We start from the raw sequence: 24,331 nt of genomic DNA on the forward strand, positions 1-24,331 counted from the left end.
AACATGTTTAGGATGAGCACTGTAAGGTGGTACAACTGTTGATTACACTGCAAACGACTAACGCAGGAATGAGTGTCCCTTAGGGCACAATCTTACACATGTGTAGCCGGAAAAAAGTCCTGCAGTTTGTAGGGCTTTTTTCTGTCTAAGCATACACAGGATTGCACCCTTAACGATTCTGGAGTCCATCATCAGTGGCGAACACAGGAAGACGCCTACGCCACACCCGGCCATCGGCTCATCTCTACACACTGCCAAGGCACTGGCTCTCCCAGGGGTCAGGCAGGGGCCCTTCCCAGCCCTGTCTGGAGATGCGCCAGGGGCCTTTTACATGCAAAGGCAGCCGGGCATGGCAGCATCAGGCTGTAGGATTGGGCCTTGCTTCACTGTGACGGCGCTACTTATTTTGGCATGCCACCCTCACCCACCGGCGCTTACTCCCACGTAAGTGTGCACAGGAAAACTGCAGAGGAACAACATGGGAGACAGTCTCCCAACACCGCTCAAACGAATAATCGTCTTTATTAGGCCTCCAGCGCCTCGGTTAACCACACCGGGCCGATTTATGAAGTTCGCCTTGACAACGGCAGCAGCGCACAGCCCTAGCAACAGCGGCAGCGCCCTCTGCCGGTCGCACGCAGGCTTGATCCCCGCGACCCCCCTGGGCATGCGCACAACAGAAGAGGGACGCGGCGCCTGCGACACCAAGCTGTCCAACAGCGCCTGCGCGAAGGCTTCTCCTCCCCCCTCCCACCCCCGGTCCGCCTCAAGCTGGGGAAGGCTGTTCAATTCCGTGAGGAAGAGGATTGACCCCAGCCGCCTGCCGTAAGCCGCTTCCGGAATTACGGCGGCGAAGTGGGTGGCGCCACGTGACCGGAAGTGTCCCTGTGGTGGGGAGGGAAGAGGGGACTCGCTAGGAGCCGCGAGACCTGAAGGCGGAGGGGACGACGAGGACAGTCACGGCAGGGCGGCCGGTGCGCGGTGAGTGAGGGGAGAACGGAGGCAGGGCGGCAGGGCCTCTCGCCCGGAGGAAGAGGAGGCGCCGTAGGCCGGCCCTCTCCACGCCTGTCGCAGAGGGCGAAAGGGCGACGCGCTGACCAGGGATGCGGGCGGAGCCCCTGCACTGCGTCACAGTCGGCGCCTCCTAGCCCCGCCCCCAAGCGCTGCGTCATAGCAGGGCCCTTCGGGCACGTCACCCCCGAGGAGTGACGCAGGCCGGCCGCTTCTCGCCCCTTCCCCCCCGCGCGCGGCATTGCCACGCCCCCGGGCGCTTGCGTCACTGGCGCCAGGGGCCTGGCCTCGAGCCCCACCTGTCCTCAGGTGCCTCTGTGCTGGCGTCTCGGAGTGCCATGGGCCGTGCTCGGAAATCAGTCTGGGTGGATGCTTCCCCACCCAGGTGCCTTCCAGATGTGTTGGGAATACATCTCCCACCATCCCCCAGCCAGCTGGCTGGGGGATGCTGGGAATTGTCGTCCAACACCTCTGGAAGGCACCTGGGTGGGGAAAGCTACTTTCTTTGGGGAAGAGGTAAAGGAGTCCAGCAGGGGAAGAGGATCTATTTCTAACGGATTTGGGGTGATGCAGATCTGTTAAATCCTGTACAATGGGCACAGCCCTCTTTAATGGAGTATTTCACATGTAAGTTTTAAGGCAAGTGCTTGCCTTTGCCAATATAGCCCAGCTTTTGTCTACTCTGATTGACAGCAATCTCCTTAGTCTCAGGCAGAGAAGAGCCTTTCCCAGCCCTACTCCCTGGGAATCTTTTAAGTGGAGAGGCCAGTGGCATGCACCCTGCCATCAAGCTGTGAGCCCTCTTCAAATGCATATTTTTTCATATACTGGTGTGCATGTGTGTTTCAGGCGCCATGGGGCTCAGGTGAGGAGCCCTAGGAGGCAGCTGGCATTCTGTACAACATGTTCTCCCCTTTCTATGTGTGACATTTGCAGGGCAACTGTGCAATGGCAAGTATTTCTCACGCATACACACATACCAGAATTCTACAGATTTTCTATGCATGGTATCTGTATATAAATATGCCCTAACATTTTCTCTGGTTGTCTCTGGGCACTATCTTTAATCTTTCTTATCACACTAAAATAATAATAACATTATTAGAGTTCTTGTATCAGCCTTTCCCAACCTGGTGTCTTTCAGGTGTTACGCATTTCACTTCCTATCAGCCTCAGTCAATATGGCCAATGGTCAGGAATTTGGGGAGTTGTAGTCCAAAACTTTCCAAGGGCACCAGGTTGGGGAAAGCTGTCCTATATGACCTAGGCACATAAAATAAAGTTAAAAGATACAGGCCCTACTTTCAATCTTGCTGACTAAGATGAGACACATGAGGTAAAGGAAATGACATCTTTATCTGTTAAATATCACTGATTAACACCTCACAGTTGCAGGCTACTGCGGAAAGTGTTATAGAAATTTTGTTTATGTGATTTATACCCTTTCTTTCCACCAAGGACATATTGTTCAAGGCAGATAATAGTAAGAACCAAAATTTAGAATAAAAATTTAGCTAAAACAAACTGAGCCTACCCTCTCTTCCTTGAAGGAGGGGGCATAGTTCAGTGGTAGACCACTTGCTTTCCCTGCAAAAGGTTCCAGATTCAACCCCTGGCATTTGCAGGTAGGGTTGGGGAAGCCCCCTGTCTCAACATATGAAGGGCTAGATGGACCAATGGCCTGACTTGGAAGGATGCGTCATGTGATAATATGTATGTTAGGTCTACTTGTCATAGACGTTGGACACTGTCTTGTGCAGTTTCCTCTCACTGTGGCTGAATACCCCAAGTTTGGCGTGAGAACTCTTGTATGCAAGTGGGAAAGTTTAACTGAAGAAGGTGTATGGCTGCAAATGAAGGAAAGGGCTCATGCTAGCTTTCTGGGGGCGGGGATCCTCCCCCCATCCTCAGAATAGCTTATGAACATGGGTGGTATGGCAAATAACAGAATTCAGAATATATGCGTCATCAGATTGCAGTTGCTGTTTAAAAACAAGGGCAGACTAGAAATTGTTTGTGGAATTTATTTTTCTGTTGAATTCTGCAGTGTGACTCAATGGAAAAAAGCTAGCAGGGCTACGTTACTACTGCATGCAGCATGGGCAGGCTCTGCTACTGCAGTCTGTACTGGTTGATGCAGCCCCTCCCACTTAGGCCAGCAAGGCCTCTTGCTGTGTGTTGTGACATATGCCACACTGCCTTGCTGAGCTTTGAAACCTCTTCTGCTTTTAGAACCAGCCCTTCCTATACCACAAGACACAGTCAGGTTATGCAGCTCATAAGTCACCTTGAGTGGCTCCATTTTTTTAGCTTGGGAGATGATGGATAAATTCTCTTCAATAAATACATAAATGTGCGAGGCTGTATCCAGGCCATCCACTTCCTCTCTCTGCCAGTTTCTTATGACATCTGTACAACCCAGCCCTTGCGGGATCTTAATGCCCTGAAGCTAATCTGGGCTGACCCTGCAGCTGCTTGGATGACAGACCCTCTGGGAGAGATCTGTAGGTGCCTCTTTCTAAGAGCTCTGAAGGTGATATATGATAGAAAATTATGATGGGTAAACAAGGAAGACACACTGAATGCATTCATTGCCTTCCCTGTATGTCTTCTGTACATATAGTGAAATGCAGATTGCTCTGTACAGGGAACCCCCTCGTGGTTTTTCATGTATGTTACAGCAGCACTTTTCCCTTGGGCCTCTAGAGGGGTAAGCAACTCTAGATGCCCAAGAGCCAAATCCAGCCTCCTTGGAAGTACCAGCTGTCTCCCCACCCCGCTTAGCAACCCAGAGACAAAGCAAATGCGTAGCGAGTGATGGTTTTAATGAAGGGGTTTGCTGACAGTCTACTTCTGTGTGTGTGTGTGTGTGTGTGTGTGAGAGAGAGAGAGAGAGCCATTCTTAATCCCCTCCTCAAAGTGGCCCTACCATAGAAACTCTTCAATATCCAGAGCTCTATACCAAATGTATGGAGTTGCCACTGAATACAGGCTATTTCAGTTGCATGCTGCTGGCTTTCTTGCATGTTTTGCCCTATGAGTCACTTCATGCACATGATGAGGTATGATGGCTCTAAAAATGATATAAGGCTTCTTTTCCTCTGCACTCCCAACGAATATGGCCACCCTAGTTCTGATTCACTGGATTTTATTTTTCAGCAGTTGCCACCCAGGAATAAGAAACTTGGCACTTAATCTGGCCGTGTATTACCAGCATCTCATGCTGACATGCTTCACTTTTTCCCACTGCATGATGGGGTAGAAGTTAGAGCATTTTCTCCAGAAATGTGAACGTTAGCCTTCCTGTACTCAGGCTCAATGGTACCTCCATTTACTTAGCGCCAGGTGGCAGCAGCAAATTCCTTTCCTTTAGTCCAAGATACGTTTCTGACTTCAATGTAATTTTATGGGTTTGGGGTTTTTTAACAGGTTGTTTTTTTTTACAGAAAAAATATGTGTGGTCTCTTATAGGGGTAAAAGCAGCTTGGAGGCATTGAAACTGCTAAGGAGCAGCTCTGCTGTACATCAGTCTTTCTCCTTCAGATTGCAGGCTTGGCAGCTGCATTCTGTAAAACAAAAGTCTGAAAAAGAATCTTGGACTGAAACAAAAATGTGGTGTTCTGCATTAAGCTTGGAGTTCCTCTGGGGTTTGTTTCTTTGGGAGAGCCCATATGATTTGCACACAGAAGGTCCTGGGGTTCAATCACTGGCACCTCCAATCACAAAGGATCAGGAAGAAAGTAATTGGAAAGACCGTCTTTCTGAAACCCTGGAGAGTTGCTGACATTCAGAGTAGACAATACTGGGCTAGATGAACCAGTAGACCAACCTGACATAAATCACCATCCTATGTCTCGATGGTGCTCATTCAGATTTCTAGCCTGACTTTTCCTGAGCTGATGGACAACCGTATTAACTCCACCAAGGGTTCTTCAATCCACTGGTGTCCAGCCCTGCAATTATTTAAGGAATGCATTCTCAAAATGGACTGTCCAGTTCCCAGGCCATGAGAAGAGTAGCTGCTGCGTATTGTAGCGAGTGCTTCAAACCAGAAGATACATAGGATTGGCAGGGCCAGATAGCAGTGGAGGGCAAGTGATCCCAGTAGATGATGGTGGATTTCTCTTGAGTAGTGGAAGGAGGGGGTTGCAGCATAGGGAGAGTGCACATATTATATGACATCTCCAGTCAAAAGGGGGTTGGATAGCAAGACTGGAAATATCTTTGGAGGAGCCTTTAGAGAGCTTCTGGCAGGCAGAGTACTGGGCTAGACAGACTAATGCTGTAAATTAGTTTAAAGCAGATCCATCTATTTTAAAAATCCTAAACCTCTGAAACAGGAGTTCAGCAGCAAGCAAAATAATTGGGAATTTCTGACTTGAGGTCAGCAGCTAGGCTGCCTTGGATCTTTGGGGATTCTTCTTTGATGTGTTCCACTTTCAACACCCATCAGCTGCTGCTCTTTGTTGGCTATGCTGCAGCATTTCATTGGGGAAATCGAGTCCTGAATTGCATTCTTGTGAGCAGTGCCTGGCTTACTCCTCCTTTCCTGTTCTGACAATACAGTGCCAACCTAAAGTGGGGAAAATGTTCATTAAAAAAATAGAATATATTTTTCTTCCACTTACGTTGTTCAACAATGGTAGGTTTTCTTCTGACTCTAGAACTAAGTGCTGCAATGTCAGAGCAGATAAGCTACCTGCAGTGTAATGGATAATTGAGCTGAAATCTGTAAACTTAGCTAATATTGGCAGCTTGCGGGACTATAATGTAACTTTATTGCTTTATACACTTGTTCTTTGCACTCTGCGTCCCATCATCATGCAGTAGATAGAGTGCCTGATTTGGACTGGGGAGGCTTGAGTTAAAATTCCTGCTCAGCCATGAAGTTCTCTGTGTTGGTCACCATCTTAGTCTAATTATCTCCACAGCGTTGTTATGAGGGTAAAATAGGGAAATTTCATGTGCGCTGCCTATGTTGAACCATCTGTATTTAAGTCTCTCTGTCATTGGTAAGCTCAGCCTCCAGCCTGAGAGCAGGTAATGCTATAGTAGGGGTGAGGCTAAATATTTGTGAAACTGACCAGAGCCATGGCGGGTGATCTTGAGCTCATTATTATGGCCCTGTTTGGGTGTTCCTTGCCCCCTCCATCACGTCCTGACAGCCTGACCCCACAGCTTTCCATGTGTTGGGGATGAACTGCAGTGGGGAAGCTGCCTGTGCAATTTATTACCCCACTGCAGAAGTTCAGCCCCAATGTGTGGAGGGCTGCAGGGCCAGGCCATTTGGAACATGACAGAGTGCGTCCCCAGTCCCCCTTCACGCGATGGCTTCTAACAGGGCTAATATCTCAGCTTAATCTGTCTGCTGGGGTGGTTGTGAGAAAAATATGAAAACCTTGAGTTCCTCGGAGCACGGGTGGAAATACAAATGTGAAATATGTGCATTTTATAAACAATAATATAGTAATGTGATTTGCAGATGAGAATAACATTTCTCACTGCTGAAACATCTCTCTTCTAGGTGGGAAGGCAAAGCAAAATGATAGCAGGCAGTGCTGTGTAGAGAGAGCTTTTGAGAGCAGTAGTGTGCCTGGTTATACACACTGTTTATGGAAAACTTCTCTGATGTCCCTCTACAGAAGGAGCAGAGCAAGCAATGATTGAGGCAAGGTTGAAGCTGGTGTGAATCTTAAAGCTTTTTAAGTGGTAGGAAGCCATATGCCACCTCTAAACCAAAATATTTTTTGTTGTTGCAATGTTTTTTATTATATTTATTTGCTGTCATAACTGCAAATGAAATGAAAAACAGGGAGATGGTAGGGGTAGTTTCTAGATGATCAGCTTGGAGGAAATGTGAAACAAGTTTTCAAGTCGATCTGACTCAAGGTAAAATTGGAAAAATTGAACAGCTTTGGATTATGAAATAGTTTCTTTTAGAATTTAAGACAAAGTATTTATATATTGTTATCCAGCCCCTACTCCCCACAAAATGATCTCTAAAAACTATGTGACAAGAACACTTCTAGAGAGAGACTAGAGATGTAAAATGTCTGGAAATAATGAAGCCATGGGGAAAAATGTTTTTTAATCCTCTCTGTAAGATTCACAGCATAGTTAGTTCTTTCATTTCTTATTAAAATTATTGATCTAAAATTTTACCAATAGACATTTATGCTCAGTTTCCCAACATGTGAGTAAAGTCACCATTGTATACTTGACAGTAAATGTGCATTATTGATAGTTTGGGTTTTGTTCTATAGAGTCCGATGTTTCTGATGCTGTAGCAGTCGTTCAATGTAATTCTAATCTATTCAGACAATAATTACATATTTACTAATTGATTTTACTTTTAATAGTTTTAAAAATAATGATAATTTTATGAGCAAACTAATACATAAAATCACTTTAGGAACAGAATGTCTGCTGTATGTTCCTAAAGCAGCCCTCCCCAACCTGCTGCCCTCTGGATGGTTTGGACTACAGTGCCTAGCATTTCTGACCATTGGCCATGCTTCCTGAGGCTGATGGGAGCCAATATCTCAGCTTAATATTAAGTCAAAAATATCTGGAAGGCACCAGGTCAGGGAAGGCTGTCTTAAAGCAACAAAGTGACTTTAGATCTGTAAAGAGCGCTAAAAAAAGTATTGCTTATTTTTCAATTTTTCCCCAAATTTCTGTTTTTTCCTGGAGTGAGGGGAAATGGTTTTTTCCCATGGCCTCAAAATTTCTGGAATTTTTTACATCTCTAGTTAGGAACAATAATTGGGTTTGGGAGGCTGATGAAGGTAGGACCATTTTATCCCATTCTGACTGCAGAGTCCTTGCCCTGGGCGGAGAATAGAGCATGCATTTGGAACTTTAAAGATCCCAGCACAACAGTTGAGTTTATTTTATTTTTTGTTAGAGAAAATATTCGTTGCTGCAGTTAAATATATAATCTTTACTGTATCTGGTGTTGCAACCACCACAGCAATACTGTTCTGAATTACCTTTGCTGGGTTTTTGCCCTCTTATGCCTTTTGTCCTTATATAAGCATGGCATGGAAATCCATCAAATACTGTTTCTCGTCTTGTTTCTGTCCATCTTAGACATTGGCCAGCACTGAAGAAAGTCATTTGCCTTCTCTTCACTCTTTAGGTTGCTAGTTCTTCGGAAGAAATCAGTATCTGCCCAGCTCTTATGCTTGTGACACTGGAAACTTGAAAAATTTCATATAGTTCCTCCTAATGTTTCAGCTTTTCACTGATTTGACTTTGAAAACTTCCTTCTAGGAAGTGATGGTAGTTCCTGGAGAGCTAATTGAAAACCTTATAAAGCCAAATGCTTCTTGGCTCAGTTCAGATGTCCTTGCCATTATATTACACCACACCCATTTCCATATCTGTTTTTGGTTTGACATTGGAAGTCAATCTCAAAATGAAAAATAGTAGCTTAAGTTTTACTTAATGGTAAAAAAAAAAAAAATCTTTTGGCTTGATTCAGATAACATGTTTCTACCTGTCCCTTTGTTTCTCCCCTCTTGTGCGTAGATTCCCTGGTTTGCTATAGGTATAAGTTTGCTGTTGCATTTAAATTCGAGTTAGCACTAACTAGGGTTCCCCAAAAACATGCTTAGCAAATCCCCTTCAAAGAACAGTTTCAAATCATGTCTTGGAGGCATTTATGATTAGTGCTAACCATAGTTTCTGTTTCAGAGAGAACCACAAGCAATGGTTATAGCAAACTATGAGAGGAAGGATCCTCTCAAATGGCACAAAAGCCAGGAAACTATCAAACAATAGCTGGTTGCGGGGAAAGGGGTGGTGCCAGGAGAAACCAAGGTTGTAAGCAACATTTTGGCATGGAGACCTCAGCAACTGGATTGCCTTTCCTATGCAGATATGGCTCCATGTTTCCATAGGAATGCTGCCTGGCAGCTGAGGTCTTGCAACGGCGACTTGGCTTTCTTTCTAAATGGAAGGAAAAACCCAGACCTCTCAACACTGTAAAAATGTCAGTCTCCCATTACCAATTTTTGGGAAGGTTTTGCCCCCCCCCCCATATTTATAGAGTTTGAATGTATTTGGTTCAATTCTAGTTTGAAATCAAACATTCTGTTAGAATAGCCAGTTTGTTTAAAACAGGTAGGCAATGTGCTGCCCTTGGACACCTTCCTTGGTGCTCACTTAGGTGTCCTAGCACCCACCCACCCCAAATTACCAGCATCTCGGATCACTGAAATAAGTTTCTGCTGGTGCTGAAAACTGTGGGTTCAGAGGAGTTGCTTAGTGTATTGGGGTTCAAGCCTCACCTGTTCAGTCTTTCGAACAGGTTAATTGTCCTTTGCCACACCTCCCATCATGGCAGCCATGTTGTGGTTCCTGCAGTGGTTTTTCAAATTGCCAAATGTGCCCACCGCTGAAAAAGGTTGCCTATCCCTGGTTTAAAAGCTGGATGTTTCATCCTGTGAGGTGGCTCCTCAGGCATGAATCCAAAGCCATCTTCTCTTGCCAGGGCCATATGGACTAACTGAATCAACATTGCTGTCTGCCCAACAGCATACAGGAACGTTGGGGGGGGGGGCAGCGCTTGCTTTTGCATCTTGCTTTGAACATCTCCTCCTTCTAAACAGCCAATTTAATGTTTAAAAAACATTTAAACTTATTCTTTATTTCTCATTCTTCAGGGTCAACAAATCCCCAGTGCCTTGACTGGCTTCTAAAGACCTGAGACATTTAAAATGCACTCACTGAAGTTGAGAGAGATGGGCTGCAAATTGACAGTTGTGAAGATTTTTTTAGCTAGGGCTGTTGCCCAATTAAAGAAATGTTTTTTGATAAGGGTATTACATTTGCTTACAAATAAAAACAAAAAGCACATGTATACATGTGTCATAGCAGGCACCATCTTAGTGGTATTCCCTCTTCTGTGTGTGAGAGAAGGGAGCATGGCTATTAAGATGATGCTTGCCATCTACAGTTTTTATAAGTGTCATGGACTGGTAGAAGGGAAAACAGGAAAAACAGTGTGCCCCCCTTTTTTGCCCTTCCCTCGGGGGCCTATTCTGCTGCCACCAGGTGGAAATCTCTCTTTTTTTTCTGGCTTTCTGCACCAACCCAGCCTTAAAACTCTTTGAGTCTCAGGTATCTACTTTAGGTAGTATGGGGGTTGGCTGTTAGATGTGGGGTTGATAACCCAGAAAGCAAAAGAGACCATGGAATTTCAGTATTAGTTTAAGCTTAAAAGTTTAAACTTTTACTGAAGAAAAATGTTAATAGAAAAATTTTATAATCTGAACAGATACGCGGAAAAAATCCAGGTCCCTTCCAAGCAATATCTTACTGTCATTGGTCTAGTTCTCTCAATCAGTTCTCTAGTTCCAGCAGCTCTGCCTCCAGGATTTTGGCCTGCCTGCCCTCTCTCTCCTTGCCTTCCAGCCTCTCTGCCTTTGGCTTTTATCTTCTAAAGGAAAGTTTATCTCTAACTCCATGCAATCAGGAGAGTAGTTTTTTGTTCATTTCTGTGAACTAAGTTTCTATTTCCTGAACTTAACCCCCCCCCCCTTTCTCTGACCTTCTGTTGAGCTTCATAATCCCTTGGCTTCCTGAATAAAACTTCCTGAGCTCTACATTCTACCTAAACATTTGACCTCTAAACTTTTAACCTTGTGGCTGAAACTGACATACACGCACGCCCGTGGGCACACACACACACACTTAACCCCATAAAGCTAACTACGTACAAAAATGGTGGACAGCTCTATTCCTTTACAATAAGTACTTGTATTTAAAAACTGTATTTCAAAAACTCTGCCCAAGCAAGTTACTTTTTAAAGTTTCATAAGTTTTGTTAATCAATTAATCATTGCAGTCTTACTTCTAGCAATGGATCCATTTACAATTTAGCAATGATAGCTTAGGGCGTTGATCATGAAACTGTGAATTGATCACACTAGTTGTTCAAGCTGCCAGAGGTTAGGGTAAAGGAGGCACAAGACGTTTTTACTTAATTGTCACGGGTTGGATCCCAGCAGGTGCTTCTTAATTTTTTTTTCCAGAGGTAAGCCCTGGATGTCAAAATGGTTGCTCACCCCTGCTTTATTTAAATAACCTTGGTGTATTTCCTTAGTAAGATGTTTGAGAGCCACCATTGGTCTCATAATGTTTGGTAGAATTGGTTTATTTTATCTTTTCCTTCTCACAATTCTTATGAAAGTTTTGCACAAACTATTCCAGGGTAACTTAAGGCATGCTCTTCATACACATGCATGATTGTATACATATATAAATCTTACTATGTGTGTCTGGTCATGTAACTGAATACCTAATCTCTGAGTGCAAGGCACCTGACCGTCACTTTTGCAAAATAACTTGATTGTATGAGGGGATGAATAGGACTGTTAGCTGTGGAGTTAGTAAGCTTTCTAGCAGACATCCAGTGTGCTGTGTTTGTTTGAAGTGCTCGGTAGATGTTGCCTTTCAGAACGTATCTTGCTATAATGTTTTAAAGGGTTAGTTCTTTTAAAAAAAAAAAAAAGGAAAGAGAACCCATCATGACAGTTGGAAGCCACTCATTCTTCATCTGCCCTTTTTTCAGTACCTGGAACCAATTCTCACCTGGTAATTGTGGCCATGGCTACGGGGATAATATGCCGAAGAATTGCAGGGCGATCTTGCAGGGCAGCTGCATTTTCTACTACAACCAAGGCTGGGTGTAAGAAGATATTCTTCAGAAAGGCACAAGAGAGCCAGAGCACCAGAAAGGCAGATAAGGGTTCCAAGCATACTGTCACACTCAGATTGTGGAAGCCTGCAGAATACAGGGTATCGTTTAATCCCTCAGCCTACCCAGGAACCAAATGCATAGATCATGAAGGTGCCTCAAGAGGTCTGGAGGAAGAATCACTTGACAGTGACTACACCAGAATCGGCGTCAAACAGATCCAAAATACATATAGTGTTACCTGCTCACGAAGGCTTTCTAGCACAAAAAATGTGTTGCTGGATTGGGAAAGCAGTAAGCTCTCCAACCAAGCTGTCTTGTTGCAGCCAACTAAACTAGCTCCAATGAAAGATGATGGGCAAACTGCTTGTGTGGAGGCCTATGACACGAAGGAAGATCCTAGAGCATTCCAGAAGCAAAGGCCTGAATACAGATCTCTCTGTTTCAACAGATGTGAGCTCCCTTCTCCCCTTTCCATGGAGGAATTTAACCTGATCCTACAGAAAGTCATTGTGCTGAAAAGTAGCCTGAAGCCAGGAACAATTGCAGATTATTTCTCCAGGCTGAGCCACTTGCCAGCAGAACAGCACATACGTTTGAGGTCCGATACCAGGTTTACTACACTGTGTCGCTATGGAGTTGAGAATGTCCAGCACTTTGATATTTTTGAGCTTATTGTGGTTTTAAAGGCGTTTGTCTGCTTAGCCGTTCCACCCACCCACTCTATGCTGAATGTGTATGAAAAGGAGTGCTGCCGTCGGGCCTGGAATATGAGCCTGGATCAACAGCTGCTGGTGGCTGACCTGTGGCGTTGCTTAGGGTGCAGTGTCCCTCGGTATTTAGATATTGTGTTGAGCTATGTTAACTTGCATTGGCAAGATCTCACTTTGACCCAACTGGTTCAGCTAGCTTACATCATTGGTGAAGGCCGTAAAGCACCTGAAGAGTTAGTGCAGAAACTAGACATCTTGGTGTTGAAGCAGTTGGACTTCCTCAACCTAGAGGAAGTTGGCGCCATTTGCTTAGGCTTCTTCAAGTCACACAATGGTCTTTCAGAACGTACTATGCAAAAAATTGGAGATAAAGTATCTGCCCACATGGCAGATATGAGTAATTATGCCTTGGTGAATGTCCTTAAGATGTTTCGCTTCACTCATATTGATCACACTGACTTTCTGAAGGAGCTTGGGAATGTTGTTCCTCCTCGAGTACCGGCCATAGGCATTCAGGGTGTCATGCACATAACACTTGCCTGTTCAGCTTTGCATTATCTGGATGAAAAGATTATGAATGCTGTCGCCTCTTCTGTGCCTTCCAGGGCAGCTTATTGCCGAAGCAAAGACGTTGCCAAATTTTTGTGGTCTTTTGGGTGCTTGAACTACAAACCACCCAATGCAAAGGAATTTTATGCCAGCCTCGAGGAACAGATCCACGCAAAGATGCACGAATTTCAGAAATTTCCCGAGCATTTGCTCACCTGCCTGCTAGCTCTGGCATTTGCAGAGCGGTTCCCGAATGACTTGATAGACTACACTCTGAGTCCTGAGTTTATCAAATTAAGCAGCAAGAATAAATTTGACCTCCAAAAGGACTTCTTCACCCTTGATGGTACAGTGGAGATTGAATGTCCTGGCTACATGGGCAATCGCCTTGCGCCACAGCTTAAGCAAGAGGTGACAGAGATGCTGTGGAACTTTGCCAAGAAGGATATCTGCTTGAAGCAGGAAGTCACTGAAGCTCTGTCTCTACTGGAAGACATGTTGGGCGGGCCCCAGTATGTCAAAAACCACATGATCTTGCCTCACACCAGATCAATAGATCTGGAGATTCATTTAGACCCTGACCAAAGACCATTGCCATTTAACTCAGAAGTTGTTACACCAGTAAAATTAGAACTAAAAGAGAATGGACTACCCCTTACAGATGACTTAATGAATCAGCTTTTAAGAGGAAGGTCGAGTAGCCAGTCCCCTGTGGATGACTATGAAAGCAAGATTGAAATGTGTGCCCAGGAAACCAAAGCAGTACAGGAGCAGTCTCCATCCACTTGGAATCATTTTGCGGTTTCCAGTGGAGTTCCACTTACCGGCGCCATCTTGGATGCTTTGACTAAATCAGATGCCTCTTGTGAATGTCCAGCCCCTTGGCTGAATGAGCCACACCGTGGAGGCATGAAACTAGCTGTTCAGGTGTCCAATAGGAACCACTACTGCTATGGCTCAAAACGCCTACTGGGGCTCCACAATTTGAAAAGGAGGCAACTCCGTCAAATTGGATACAGAGTGATAGAACTACCTTTCTGGGAATGGTTTCCGTTACTCAGACGTAGCCGTTCAGAAAAACTGAGCTATTTACACCATAAAGTGTTTGGCTCTTTGGTATAACAGAAAACCAAACTGTCATGTAGAACCAAAATTCTAAAGCTGACATGCTGATGCCCTTACTTTCAATCAGGTTCTGTGGCACACCGTAGCTGGATGGCTTTCCACTGGAGTATAACTGGCTTTTCCTAAGCTACTTAATTGGTTTCATCTCTTTGCAGGGCCCATTCCTCAGTATTCTCAGAAGGAGGGATACACATATCTAGCATGTTCCTTCTTTTGTAAATGGATTTCACAGTAGTTTTCCTGTAAATAAAATGTGTCTTTTATGTGACTTTACCTGCTGCTTTTTCCCCCTAATGGGGAAGTTATCATTTTTTGAAAGTTAACAGAGAGAGAAAGCTCTTCCAAGAATTAATGATACCAATATGGTCCAGTGGCAAGATCTGGAGTTAAACCCCAGTTCACCTATAACTCGAGCGAGTCTTAACAGTTTTGGTTCCCCATTTGTAAAATAGGAATTAACTCTATAACAAAGCAGATTTAGAGATACATAAATGAGAGAGAAATTATAAAATAATTGGCACGTGAAACAATATTTTAGTATTGTTTCTTGGGTATTATGCTAATAAAAATATCTGGTATTGGTAAGGCATTGTGGGGTAATGTTGAATGCTCACATAAGCATAACATCTTTTCACAATCCATTCCACTTTAATCACCTTTTCGTTCAGAATAGTTGGCATGTGGGGGTAAGGGGTGGACTTTCCAGTGTTTCAGATAAGTGACTGGAACCTATCACGATTTAATTAATCTACATTTATTGATCTTAGACACTCAGAATGGTGATTTTTTAAAAATGTTACTAAACATGAGATCCAAACCAAAGAGCTGTTGATTAATCAGAAATTATGCTGAAAATTCCCCACTTAGATTTCCAACCACAGAAAGAGAGTAGGCATTTGGTGTTATTAGTCAAGTTCCATTGATATTCATATGCACGCTTTTATTGCATAGGCTTGAGTATTGCCATGCCTTTGCTTTACAGATGGCATCTAGCTTAACAAGTGGGTTTGCAGTAATTTTTGACAACAACCCTGCACCACGGCATGCTTCCCTCTCTCAAGGCTTTGTGCTGGATTCAGAATGTCTCAGTGGAAGAATCCCATCCTTTTGGGGGGGTTTAAACCTACAGCTGGGCTGTGAGCTATTGCTTCTTGTGAAGGAGAATGTTATAACCATAACAGATGCACGTCACCATGTTTCATACATATTTATTTATTACATCGCTATACCACCCAGTAGCTGAAGCTCTTTGGGCAGTTCACAAGAGTTAAAACCATAAAATACAGCAACATAATATAAAACATAATACTAAATTTTTTAAAGTGCAAAAGTACAGTATAAAACCAGAGTAAAAAACAGCAGCTGTGTAAATATCTGAAACTACAATAACAAATTTAAAACAGTAAAAACTGAAGAACTGAAAATGCCTGGGAAAATAAAAAGGTCTTTCCCTGGCACTGAAAAGGCCACAACATAGGTGCCAGGTGAACCTCTTTGGTCAGGACGTTCCAAGACCAGGGTTCCACAGCTGAAAAGGCCTTCTCCTTAATAGCCCCTTGCTTCACCTCATTTGGCAGGGCACTGAGAGAAAGGCCTCTGCGGACAATCTTAGCATCCAGGCGGGTACATATGGGAGGAGACACTGCTTCAGGTAATCTGGCCCCAAGCTGTTGAGAGCTTTAAATTTTAATACTACCACTTTGAATTGGGCCCGGAAACAGACTGGAAGACAGTACAGATCATAAATCACTGGTGTAATATGTTCAGATCAACCGGTCCCTGTTAACACTCTCTCTGCCCTATTTTGGACCAGCTGACGTTTCCAGACCATTTTCAAACTGAGCCCAACATATAACATGGTGCAGTAATCCAGGTGAGAGGATACCAGAGTCCAGGTAAGGGCGTAGTTGGTGTATCAAGTTAAGTTGATAAAAGGTGCTCCGTGCCACCGAGGCCACTTGTCCCTCCTGTGGCAATGCTCGTTCCAAGAGCACCCGCAGACTACAAACCTGATCCTTTAGGGGGAGTGCAGCCTCCACAGAACAGGTTGAACATCACTTAACCGGGCAGATGAACCGCCCACTAACAGTACCTCTGTCTTGTCTGGACTGTGTCTCTGTTTATTGGCCCTCATCCAGTCCTTTACCCTGCCCAAGCTCTGGTTTACTGGGGGCAAAGGCTAAAGTGAGTGGGACCAAATACACACTTATGTGTGTGTGCACAAATAGACAGCACATACAAACACTTGCTCACTTATGCTTACTTGCACATAGCACAGTCCCCCTCCTCAAAATGCCCTCCACCGTGCTCCAGTTTGGCTTTTAAAAGCCTCCAGTGGCACCAAGGGAAGCTTTTTAAAGTCTGATTGCAGTAAGGGAGGGGCAATTTTTCACGGGGGATTGCAGCATTGGGGGTATTAGGCCTTCCCTCCCCAGAAGAGATATCCCTGAAAATGCCCCTCTTACTGTATTTAGCATTTTTCAAAGCCTCCATTGGTACCAATAAAAACCTACATGCATGGGTTGGGGGGTGCACGGGGAAGCAGGGGAAATTCCTTCTCTCTTATCAGTGATCCTGCCTATCAGAGATTTTAAAAAATCAGATCTGAGGAGCTGGTGGGGTCTGGGGGAGGGGGAAGTAGCCCGCAGGCTGTGTTCCCCAACCCTGAACTGTTACGAACAGAGTCATGTTTGAGTTTTTTTAAATGCTTAGATTTTTTTTTAACGGCATCACTTTCTTGCCTAGGAGTTGTTCCTAGGAGTTGTAACACAATCTCCTATATACAGTCAGGGCCAGAAATATTGGAACAAGGATAACTGTTTTGGCAGTTGGCCTCTGTACACCACCACATTGAAGTTGAAAGGAAACACACCCAGATGGGAGCGAAATCAGGACTTTCAGCTGTAATTCAAGGGGTTTGACAAAAGTGGGCCACTAACCATTCAGGAAGGACAGCCAGTGGCATACACACACACCCATCGTTGGTGGCTCATAGGTAATGGAACAAACCAACATCATTTCAAACTTAAGGATTGCCTTTAATACCTGGATGAAAATCCTTTGCAGTCAATGACTGCCTGAAGTCTGGAACCCACGGACAAGACCAAATGCTGAGTTTCCTCCCTCAAGATGCGTTGCCACGCCTGTACTGCAGCTGCCTTCAGCTGCTGCTTGTTTGTGGGTCTTTCTGCCTTTAGTCTTGTCTTCAATAAGTGAAAAGCATGCTCTAGTGGGTTGAGATCAGGTGACTGACTTGGCCATTGAAGAACATTCATTCATTCATTCATTTATTTATGATTGCATTTATATCCCGCCTTTATTCCTCTTGCAAGGAACCCAAGGCGGCTTACATTATCCTCCTCCTCTCTGTTGTATCCTCACAACAACAACCCTGTGAGGTAGGTTGGGCTGAGAGTCTGTGACTGGCCCAAAGTCACCCAGTGAGCTTCCATGGCCAAGTGGGGACTAGAACCCGGATCTCCCAGCTCCCAGTCCGTCACTCTCACCACTACACTACACTGGCTCTCCCACTTCTTTGCCTGGAGAAGCTTTTGCTGTATGTTTTGGGTCATTATCCATCTGCAATATGAAGCGGTGTCCTATCAGTTTGGCAGCATTCGGCTGAATCTGAGCAGAAAGTATAGCCCTATACACTTCAGAATTCATCCTGCTGCTTTTATCAGCAGTCAGGTCATCAATAAACACCAGTGGCCCAGTTCCATTGGCAGCCATACATGCCCATGCCATAACACTGCCTCCACCATGTTTGACAGATGATGTGGTATGCTTTGGATCATGAGCTGTTCCTTTCCTTCTCCATACTTTTGTCTTCCCATCATTCTGGTACAAGATAATCTTGGTTTCATCGGCCAAAGAATCTTATTCCAGAACTGGGCAGGCTTTTTTCGGTGTTTGCTGGCAAAGGCTAATCTGGCCTTTCGGTTCTTGAGTGTTACCAGTGGTTTGCACCTTGTTGTGAAGCCTCTGCATTTACATTCATAAAGCCGTCTCTTGACTGTAGATGTTGACAGTGACATGCCTACTTCCGCAAGAGCATTCTTGACCTGGCTAGATGTTGTGAAAGGGTTCCTCTTCACCATGAGCAGAATTCTGCGGTCATCCACTTTAGTTGTCTTCCATGGTCTTCCAGGCCTTTTGCTGTTGCTGAGCTTGCCAGTTAATTGCTTCTTTCTCGAGGTGTTCCAAACTGTTGTATTGGCCACTCCCAATGTTTTTGCTATCTCTCTGATGGGTTTACTTGATTTCCTCAGCCTAATGATGGCCTCCTTCACTCGCATGGACACCTCCTTGGACCTCATGTTGGGAGTTGCAGTGAACATCTACCAAATGCAAATGCAACACTCAGAACCACCTCCAGGCCTTTTATCTGCTTGATTGGTCATGGGGTACCCAGGAAACAGGCCACACCTGGCCATGCAGCTGCTTGTCAGCCATTCGTTCCATCACTTATGAGCCACCAAGGATGGGTGTGTGTGTGTGCCACTGGCTGTCCTTCCTGAATGGTTAGTGCCCCACTTATGTCAAACCCCTTGAATTACAGCTGAAAGTCCCAACTTCGCTCCCATCTGGGTGTGTTTCCTTTCAACTTCAATGTGGTGGTATACAGAGGCCAACTGCCACAACAGTTATCCTTGTTCCAATATTTCTGGCCCTGACTGTACTAATCACACACAGGGCTCTCCACATCTTGAGGGGACCCAAAGGAGAGGGAAAGGTCACTCTTAGACGTCACACTAGGCCTTGGAGACATCTCCCCTCAGACTTCCACATGCACAGTATTGGTGGCAACCGCAAATAATAGTAGCCACAAGATTTGTGGAGACCTCTGGGGAGGGCTTGGTCTCTCCTGACTGGCATGGTCATGCTGTTTAGGGATGATGGTATAAAAGACAAGCCCCAAACCCAGTTCAGGTGCTAGAAGCAGTTGATGCTCATCCATAGCAGAAAACGTTCCTGCCAGCTCCTGGACCTGACTCTGATTATTCTCAAAACCAGAACGACTCCAACTATTCTTCAACATGTCCCTATATCTTCTTGTTCCCCCCTTGGCTTTGGACTGATACTCTTTGCTTCTTGACCTTGGCCTATTTAATGACTAATGCTAGCTGTTGCATATCGCTCAAATCGAGTAATTTATGACATTAGAGGTATAAACAAGCCAGAGGCAATTTCCAAAAGAAATAGCAACATTTATTGATTAGCATTAAGGCACATGCAGTGAAACAGTTCATTTTAGCTGTCAAATGAGAACTGGCATTTACAGGGTTAAATGCAAGCCCAAAATGCCTTGGATGCTGACAATCCTTGCAGATATATATACAATGGCTTTAAAAACATAGGAAAAATATTTATGAGCTTGTGTATGTAGCTTAATATCGAAAGGGGGGAAATAAGAGACAGACAGGCATGGGGTCCAATCAGAGTTCGCGGTGGTGGTTTTCTTCTGTTGGAGATATGGGTAGGGATGTTGAAGCAGGGATTGGGTGCAAAAAGATTGGAAATTGCTGCAAAGAGATGTGGGCGCAGGAGAGAGAACTGTTGGGGCTGGGGGAGAAGGAGACAGTGAATCCTGAAGGAATGTGGGTAGGAAAGTTGTAGGGCCTACGTCAGGGTAGAGATACTGCAAATGGGGGTAGGGGTGCGGGTAGACATATTTAGGTACAACGAAAACTGAGTGAGTCACTGCAGGTGAAGGAATGCGAGGAAAGGACAACCTGGCAGCGTTTTCAGAGGTATTCAGTGCTTATGAGCACTTAGCCAACAAAATTCTAAATGATAGAGTAAAACCTTAGCAAAATATAAGGGCAAGAAAGAGCAATTGACCAACTGAGAGGAGGACAGAGGTGAGTCACCAAAAATATACATCCTTAATCTATGTGGCTGGTGTGCAAAGCATTTGAACAAGGGAGCTCTTCAGGAATACAAAGAGCGTGATAGCAGCAAGATCCCTTCTTGCAACAAAAATGAGGGTTCCTTGAGGTAAAAGTTCCTAAAACTGGCTTCTAACTCTACCTGATATTCCTGTTTTGGAGTTTAACAATTACAATACAGACACAAGCTGTGTTCTCACTTCCCAGTTTCTTGTCAATGTTTTAAAAGGTGCCAGCTGCCAGGAGATGGTTCTGTGACTCCTTCCCTCCTGGCCTTGATGGAAGCTGGGAGAGATCTTACATTAGTGTAAAGGTTGAATGCATTCCCAGCCAGGCACTCGCATGGCAGGAGCCTGGGATATATTTAACCTTTTAGCAAGTAATATAAGGGAGGAATGACAAGATGCTGGCAATTAAGGGAGACAAAAGACTCCGCCAGATACTGCATCCTTGTCACCCAGACAGAATTTGCAGCTTCTGAACTCTTGGAATGGAGGCAACTCTTTGCCAGTTTGAGTCTGAAATGGTTCCTTTCACTCCATGGCTGTGTCACTGCTCAGAAATAATGGGTTTGTGCACTTGGCAACATGGGGCAAGCAGGCGGAAAGTCGCCAGAAAGAGCCGTTGCAGACCTTCTGTGATCCTGTTTGTGGGCCTTTACAGAAGGACGTTCCCTGCACTTCTCTACAAGTAGGATCATGTCCAGTGAAGCCTTGTGAGCCTCTGCTTTCTGGGCTGGACATGTCTGTTCTTTCGTTCTGGACAGAGAAGGAAACTGATGAAGGATGCCTTTCTCCAAGTAGGAGTATGGATTCCTCCTTAAAGGGGATTCAGGCAGAATTCTTCCCTTCTACTTCCAAGGCTGCTCTCAGTAAGAACAGAAAAGGCTTTGAAGCATGCTTGTTAAGCATTTAGACTGAACAAGGCCATAGAAATGGAGATGCCGTTGTTACAACAACCAAGTGAACTCTTTGTAGGACTTGAACATGGGATTCAGTCATTCAAAGGCAAATTGCATGGTGGGGAAAGAAATTGAAAATTGCCAGTATCCTAAGTCCCTCCCTGCGGCACCTCAAAAAGGAGATTGTAGAACTGGAAAAGTGCAGAAAAGGGCAACCAAAATGACTGAGACTCAAGCAACATTGCAATGTTTGAGATTCTTTAGCTTGGAAAAAAGGTGAGTAAGGAGGGGGCAGGACATGATAAGACGTGTACAAAATTATGCATGGTGTGGAAAAAGTGAATACAGAGAAGTTTTTCTCCGTTTTTCCTAATACTACAACCAGGAGCCATCCCATGAAGCTGAATGTTGGGAGATTCAGGACAGACCAAAGGAAGGCCTTCTTTCTTCACACAGCGCATAATCAAACTGTGGAATTCACTACCCCAAAATGTAGTGATGGCCACCAATTTGGATGGCTTTAAAAGGGGGTAAGACAATTCATGGAGGAGAAGGCTATCAGTGGCTACTAGTCATGGGGGCTATATATTACCTCCAGTATCAAAGGCAGTTTGCCTCTCATACCAGCAGCTGGGAAACATGGGTGGGTCCTATTGCACTCATTTCCTGCTTGTGGGCTTCTCCCAGGGCAGCTGACTGGCCACTGTGTGAACAGAATCCTGGACTAGATAGGCCTTTGGTCTGATCCAGCAGGGCTGTTCTTACGGTTTTTATTCGCTCACAATTTGTTCCATGCAATTTTTTTAAAGACACCTTCTGTATGTGTTCGTTTTAGAGCGAAAGTGAAGATTGGGAAGCTGATTTTCACCTCAAGCCATAAAGATGGTGATCAACGCCTGCCTTCCACAATTCAAGCCAAGAATTCACTGCAACAAGGTATTTTGTCTGGGGTAAAAATAGCACAGGAGACCGGCTCAGAGCAGCAACTCTGGGTCAGAGGAGTCACTGTTCCAGGGACCGAGGGGCTCTTTGACTCAAGAGCTCATTGCAGAACTAAATCGGCAATGCTTATGTATGAGGGCTCCCTGCTGCTCATGCCAGTCCTTTCTGAGAAATATGGCTAATGGCACCCATGGAGCGGCATCCGGCAACTTCTCCCAGCAACTTATTTGCATGGTGCAACCTCCCTCAGAAAAGCAGCAGGCGACTGGATTTTGTAACTCTGCACTGCAGAGGTGCAACTGCAAAGCAGACTAGGTTTGCTAATTGGCCTGTTTAGGACTGGTCAGGCATTCCAACCTTTGGCCTGGAATTTTGACCAGACAGCCCCCCCTAAATAATCTGGTTTTGTTTTTTCAATCATCAATAGCTGAGCAAAAGGCTGAAGAGAAATGGACCCAGCGGTCATTGCTCGGTGAGGCTAAAACAGTGCAACTTTGGTTCTCCCACCCCTAATGGGAGAGTGGTAGCATCATAATGAAGATCAGAAACCAAAGTGCTTGCATGACAGAGCAACAGTCTTCCTACCTTGCAGGTGGCCAGTGGCTCCCTCACAGGCAGGTGTTCTGGTACTAAAGGAATAACCAAAACTCCCCACAGTGGAAAGGCAGCTTTGCCAGTTAATAAAATTTACTGGGCATCTGGGAAACCTTGTGCATGGTCTTGCTACACTAGTGGAATCTCTTTCCACATCAGCAAATGATAAACATGGAATATGCTTCCATAATTAGCGTGGAGTCCACTGCCGTGACTTCAGAAGGGGCTTAAAGAAATTTATGGAGGAAGTTCTAGAAATGGCTATTGGCCATGATTGTGAAAAAGAACTTGCAGGTTTAGAAGTAATCTTCCTCTGAATACCAGTTGGTGGGAAGCAATTGTGGGAGAGAGCTATTGCCTTTGAGCACTGCTTTTGGGCTTCCTGCTAGTGTCTGGTTGACCACTCTGGGAAGCAGGGTGCTGAACTTTGGTCTAGTCCAGCAGGGCTCCTCTGCCACTTCACTTTTCCTCGTGCATCTTTTCAAGAAAGTCTTTTAAGGAGTAGAAACTTGCTTCACACACACATCCCTGCCCAGATTCTCAGGATGTTGAACTCTACATGCAAAATATACACAGCCCTGATTACAAGTTTCACTACAGATTCTGGTAGCACCTGCAGAAGTGAGGGAACCTCCACTATTAGCTTTCCTCTCCCCCTTTTTAAAAAGCAGATTTCTTCATTGTTACAGGGAGAGGGTAAGGGGTTCAGAGAGGAGCCTCAGGTTATTAAGGAATGTTTCTACAGTGGTGGGAAAAAGTTTGTGAACCCTAATGATAATTACAAAAATTCCATAGTTTTACCATGATAGCCTTTGTGAGTCAAATCCAGTCTTTTTCTAAAAATCCAATAGGGTTTATATTAACCAGTCCCATGTCTTGTGAAATAAAACAATGTATAACTTAGGCAAACAATGAGTACTTAAGAGTCAGAGTATGTGCGAACCTCTTGTTGTAAGCGAACCTCTTGTTGCGTCAGTTCAATTAAAGGGAATAATTAGAATCCGGTGTTTAAGCAATTAGGTAGATCTTCAGGGGTGAGTTTGGAAGGCCCCATCCTATAAAAGGATCAGAAACCTGAGTCTGGTCTTCACTATACAGTTGTGTGGAAACACATCATGCCATGATCAAAAGACATCACTGAGGACCTCAGAAAAGCAGTTATTGCTGCTCATCAGTCTAGAAAGGGTTACAAAACCATTTCTAAGGATTTGGGGCTCCACCAATCCACTGTCAGACAGATAGTCTGCAAATGGAGATGGTTGAAGTCCACATTCACTCTACCCAGGAGTGGTCGTCCTACCAAAATCTCTCCAAGAACAAACCAATGCAACATCAAGAAAGTCAAAAAGAACCCCAGAGTAACATCCAAGGGTCTGCAGGCCACTCTCACCTTGGCTAACGTGAGTGTCCATGACTGAACAAGAATGGTGTTAGTGGGAGGATGGCCAGGAAGAGACCACTGCTCTCTAAAAACAACATTGCTGCCCCCCTGAAGTTCGCTAAAGATCACATAGATGATCCTCAAGACTTCTAGAACAATGTTCTCTGAACAGACAAGTCAAAGGCAGAATTTTTTTGGCCTCAATGAGAAATGTTATGTTTGGTGAAAAACAAACACTGAGTTCAAACAGAAGAACCTCATCCTAACTGTCAAGCATGGTAGTGGGAATGTGATGGTTTGGTCCTGCTTTGCTGCCCCAGGACCTGGAAGGCTTGCCATCATTGACACAACCATGAATTCTGCAGTGTATCAGAAGATTCTAGAGGAGAATGTCAGGCTGTCTGTCCCTGAGCTGAAGCTGAACCGAAAATGGGTCATGAAACAAGACAATGGTCCTAAACATACAAGCAGATCTACAAAAGAGGCTGTGGAAGAAGAAATGCCATGTTTTAGAATAGC

The 24,331-nt window shown here is 44.7% G+C and overlaps 2 protein-coding genes across 3 annotated transcripts in view; both read left to right on the top strand.

Moving 5' to 3' along the window:
* The first annotated feature begins 852 nt into the window (after positions 1-852).
* Positions 853-15,501, top strand: FASTKD5 (FAST kinase domains 5). Its single transcript, XM_084855318.1, has 2 exons — positions 853-981; positions 11,591-15,501. Exon 2 carries the CDS (start codon positions 11,626-11,628, stop codon positions 14,098-14,100), a length of 2,475 nt encoding a protein of 824 aa, XP_084711444.1. The 5' UTR covers positions 853-981; positions 11,591-11,625; the 3' UTR covers positions 14,101-15,501.
* UBOX5 (U-box domain containing 5) overlaps positions 853-24,331 on the top strand; it is a 30,802-nt gene continuing 7,323 nt past the window's right edge. For both annotated transcript variants that reach the window (XM_084855319.1, XM_084855320.1), the window contains exons 1-2: positions 853-981; positions 21,731-21,831. In XM_084855319.1, the coding sequence (XP_084711445.1) occupies positions 21,778-21,831 (54 nt within the window). In that variant the 5' untranslated portion in view covers positions 853-981; positions 21,731-21,777. The remainder of the gene's footprint in view (positions 982-21,730; positions 21,832-24,331) is intronic.

The sequence above is a fragment of the Heloderma suspectum genome, chromosome 5 (genome assembly GCF_057233095.1).
Source record: "Heloderma suspectum isolate Gila_16-S chromosome 5, 16-S_ref, whole genome shotgun sequence".
Lineage (NCBI taxonomy): Eukaryota > Metazoa > Chordata > Lepidosauria > Squamata > Helodermatidae > Heloderma > Heloderma suspectum.

Bases quoted from the DNA above. Each gene is read 5' to 3' on its own strand.
- FASTKD5 (XM_084855318.1), top strand. From the start codon at position 11,626: ATGGCTACGGGGATAATATGCCGAAGAATTGCAGGGCGATCTTGCAGG.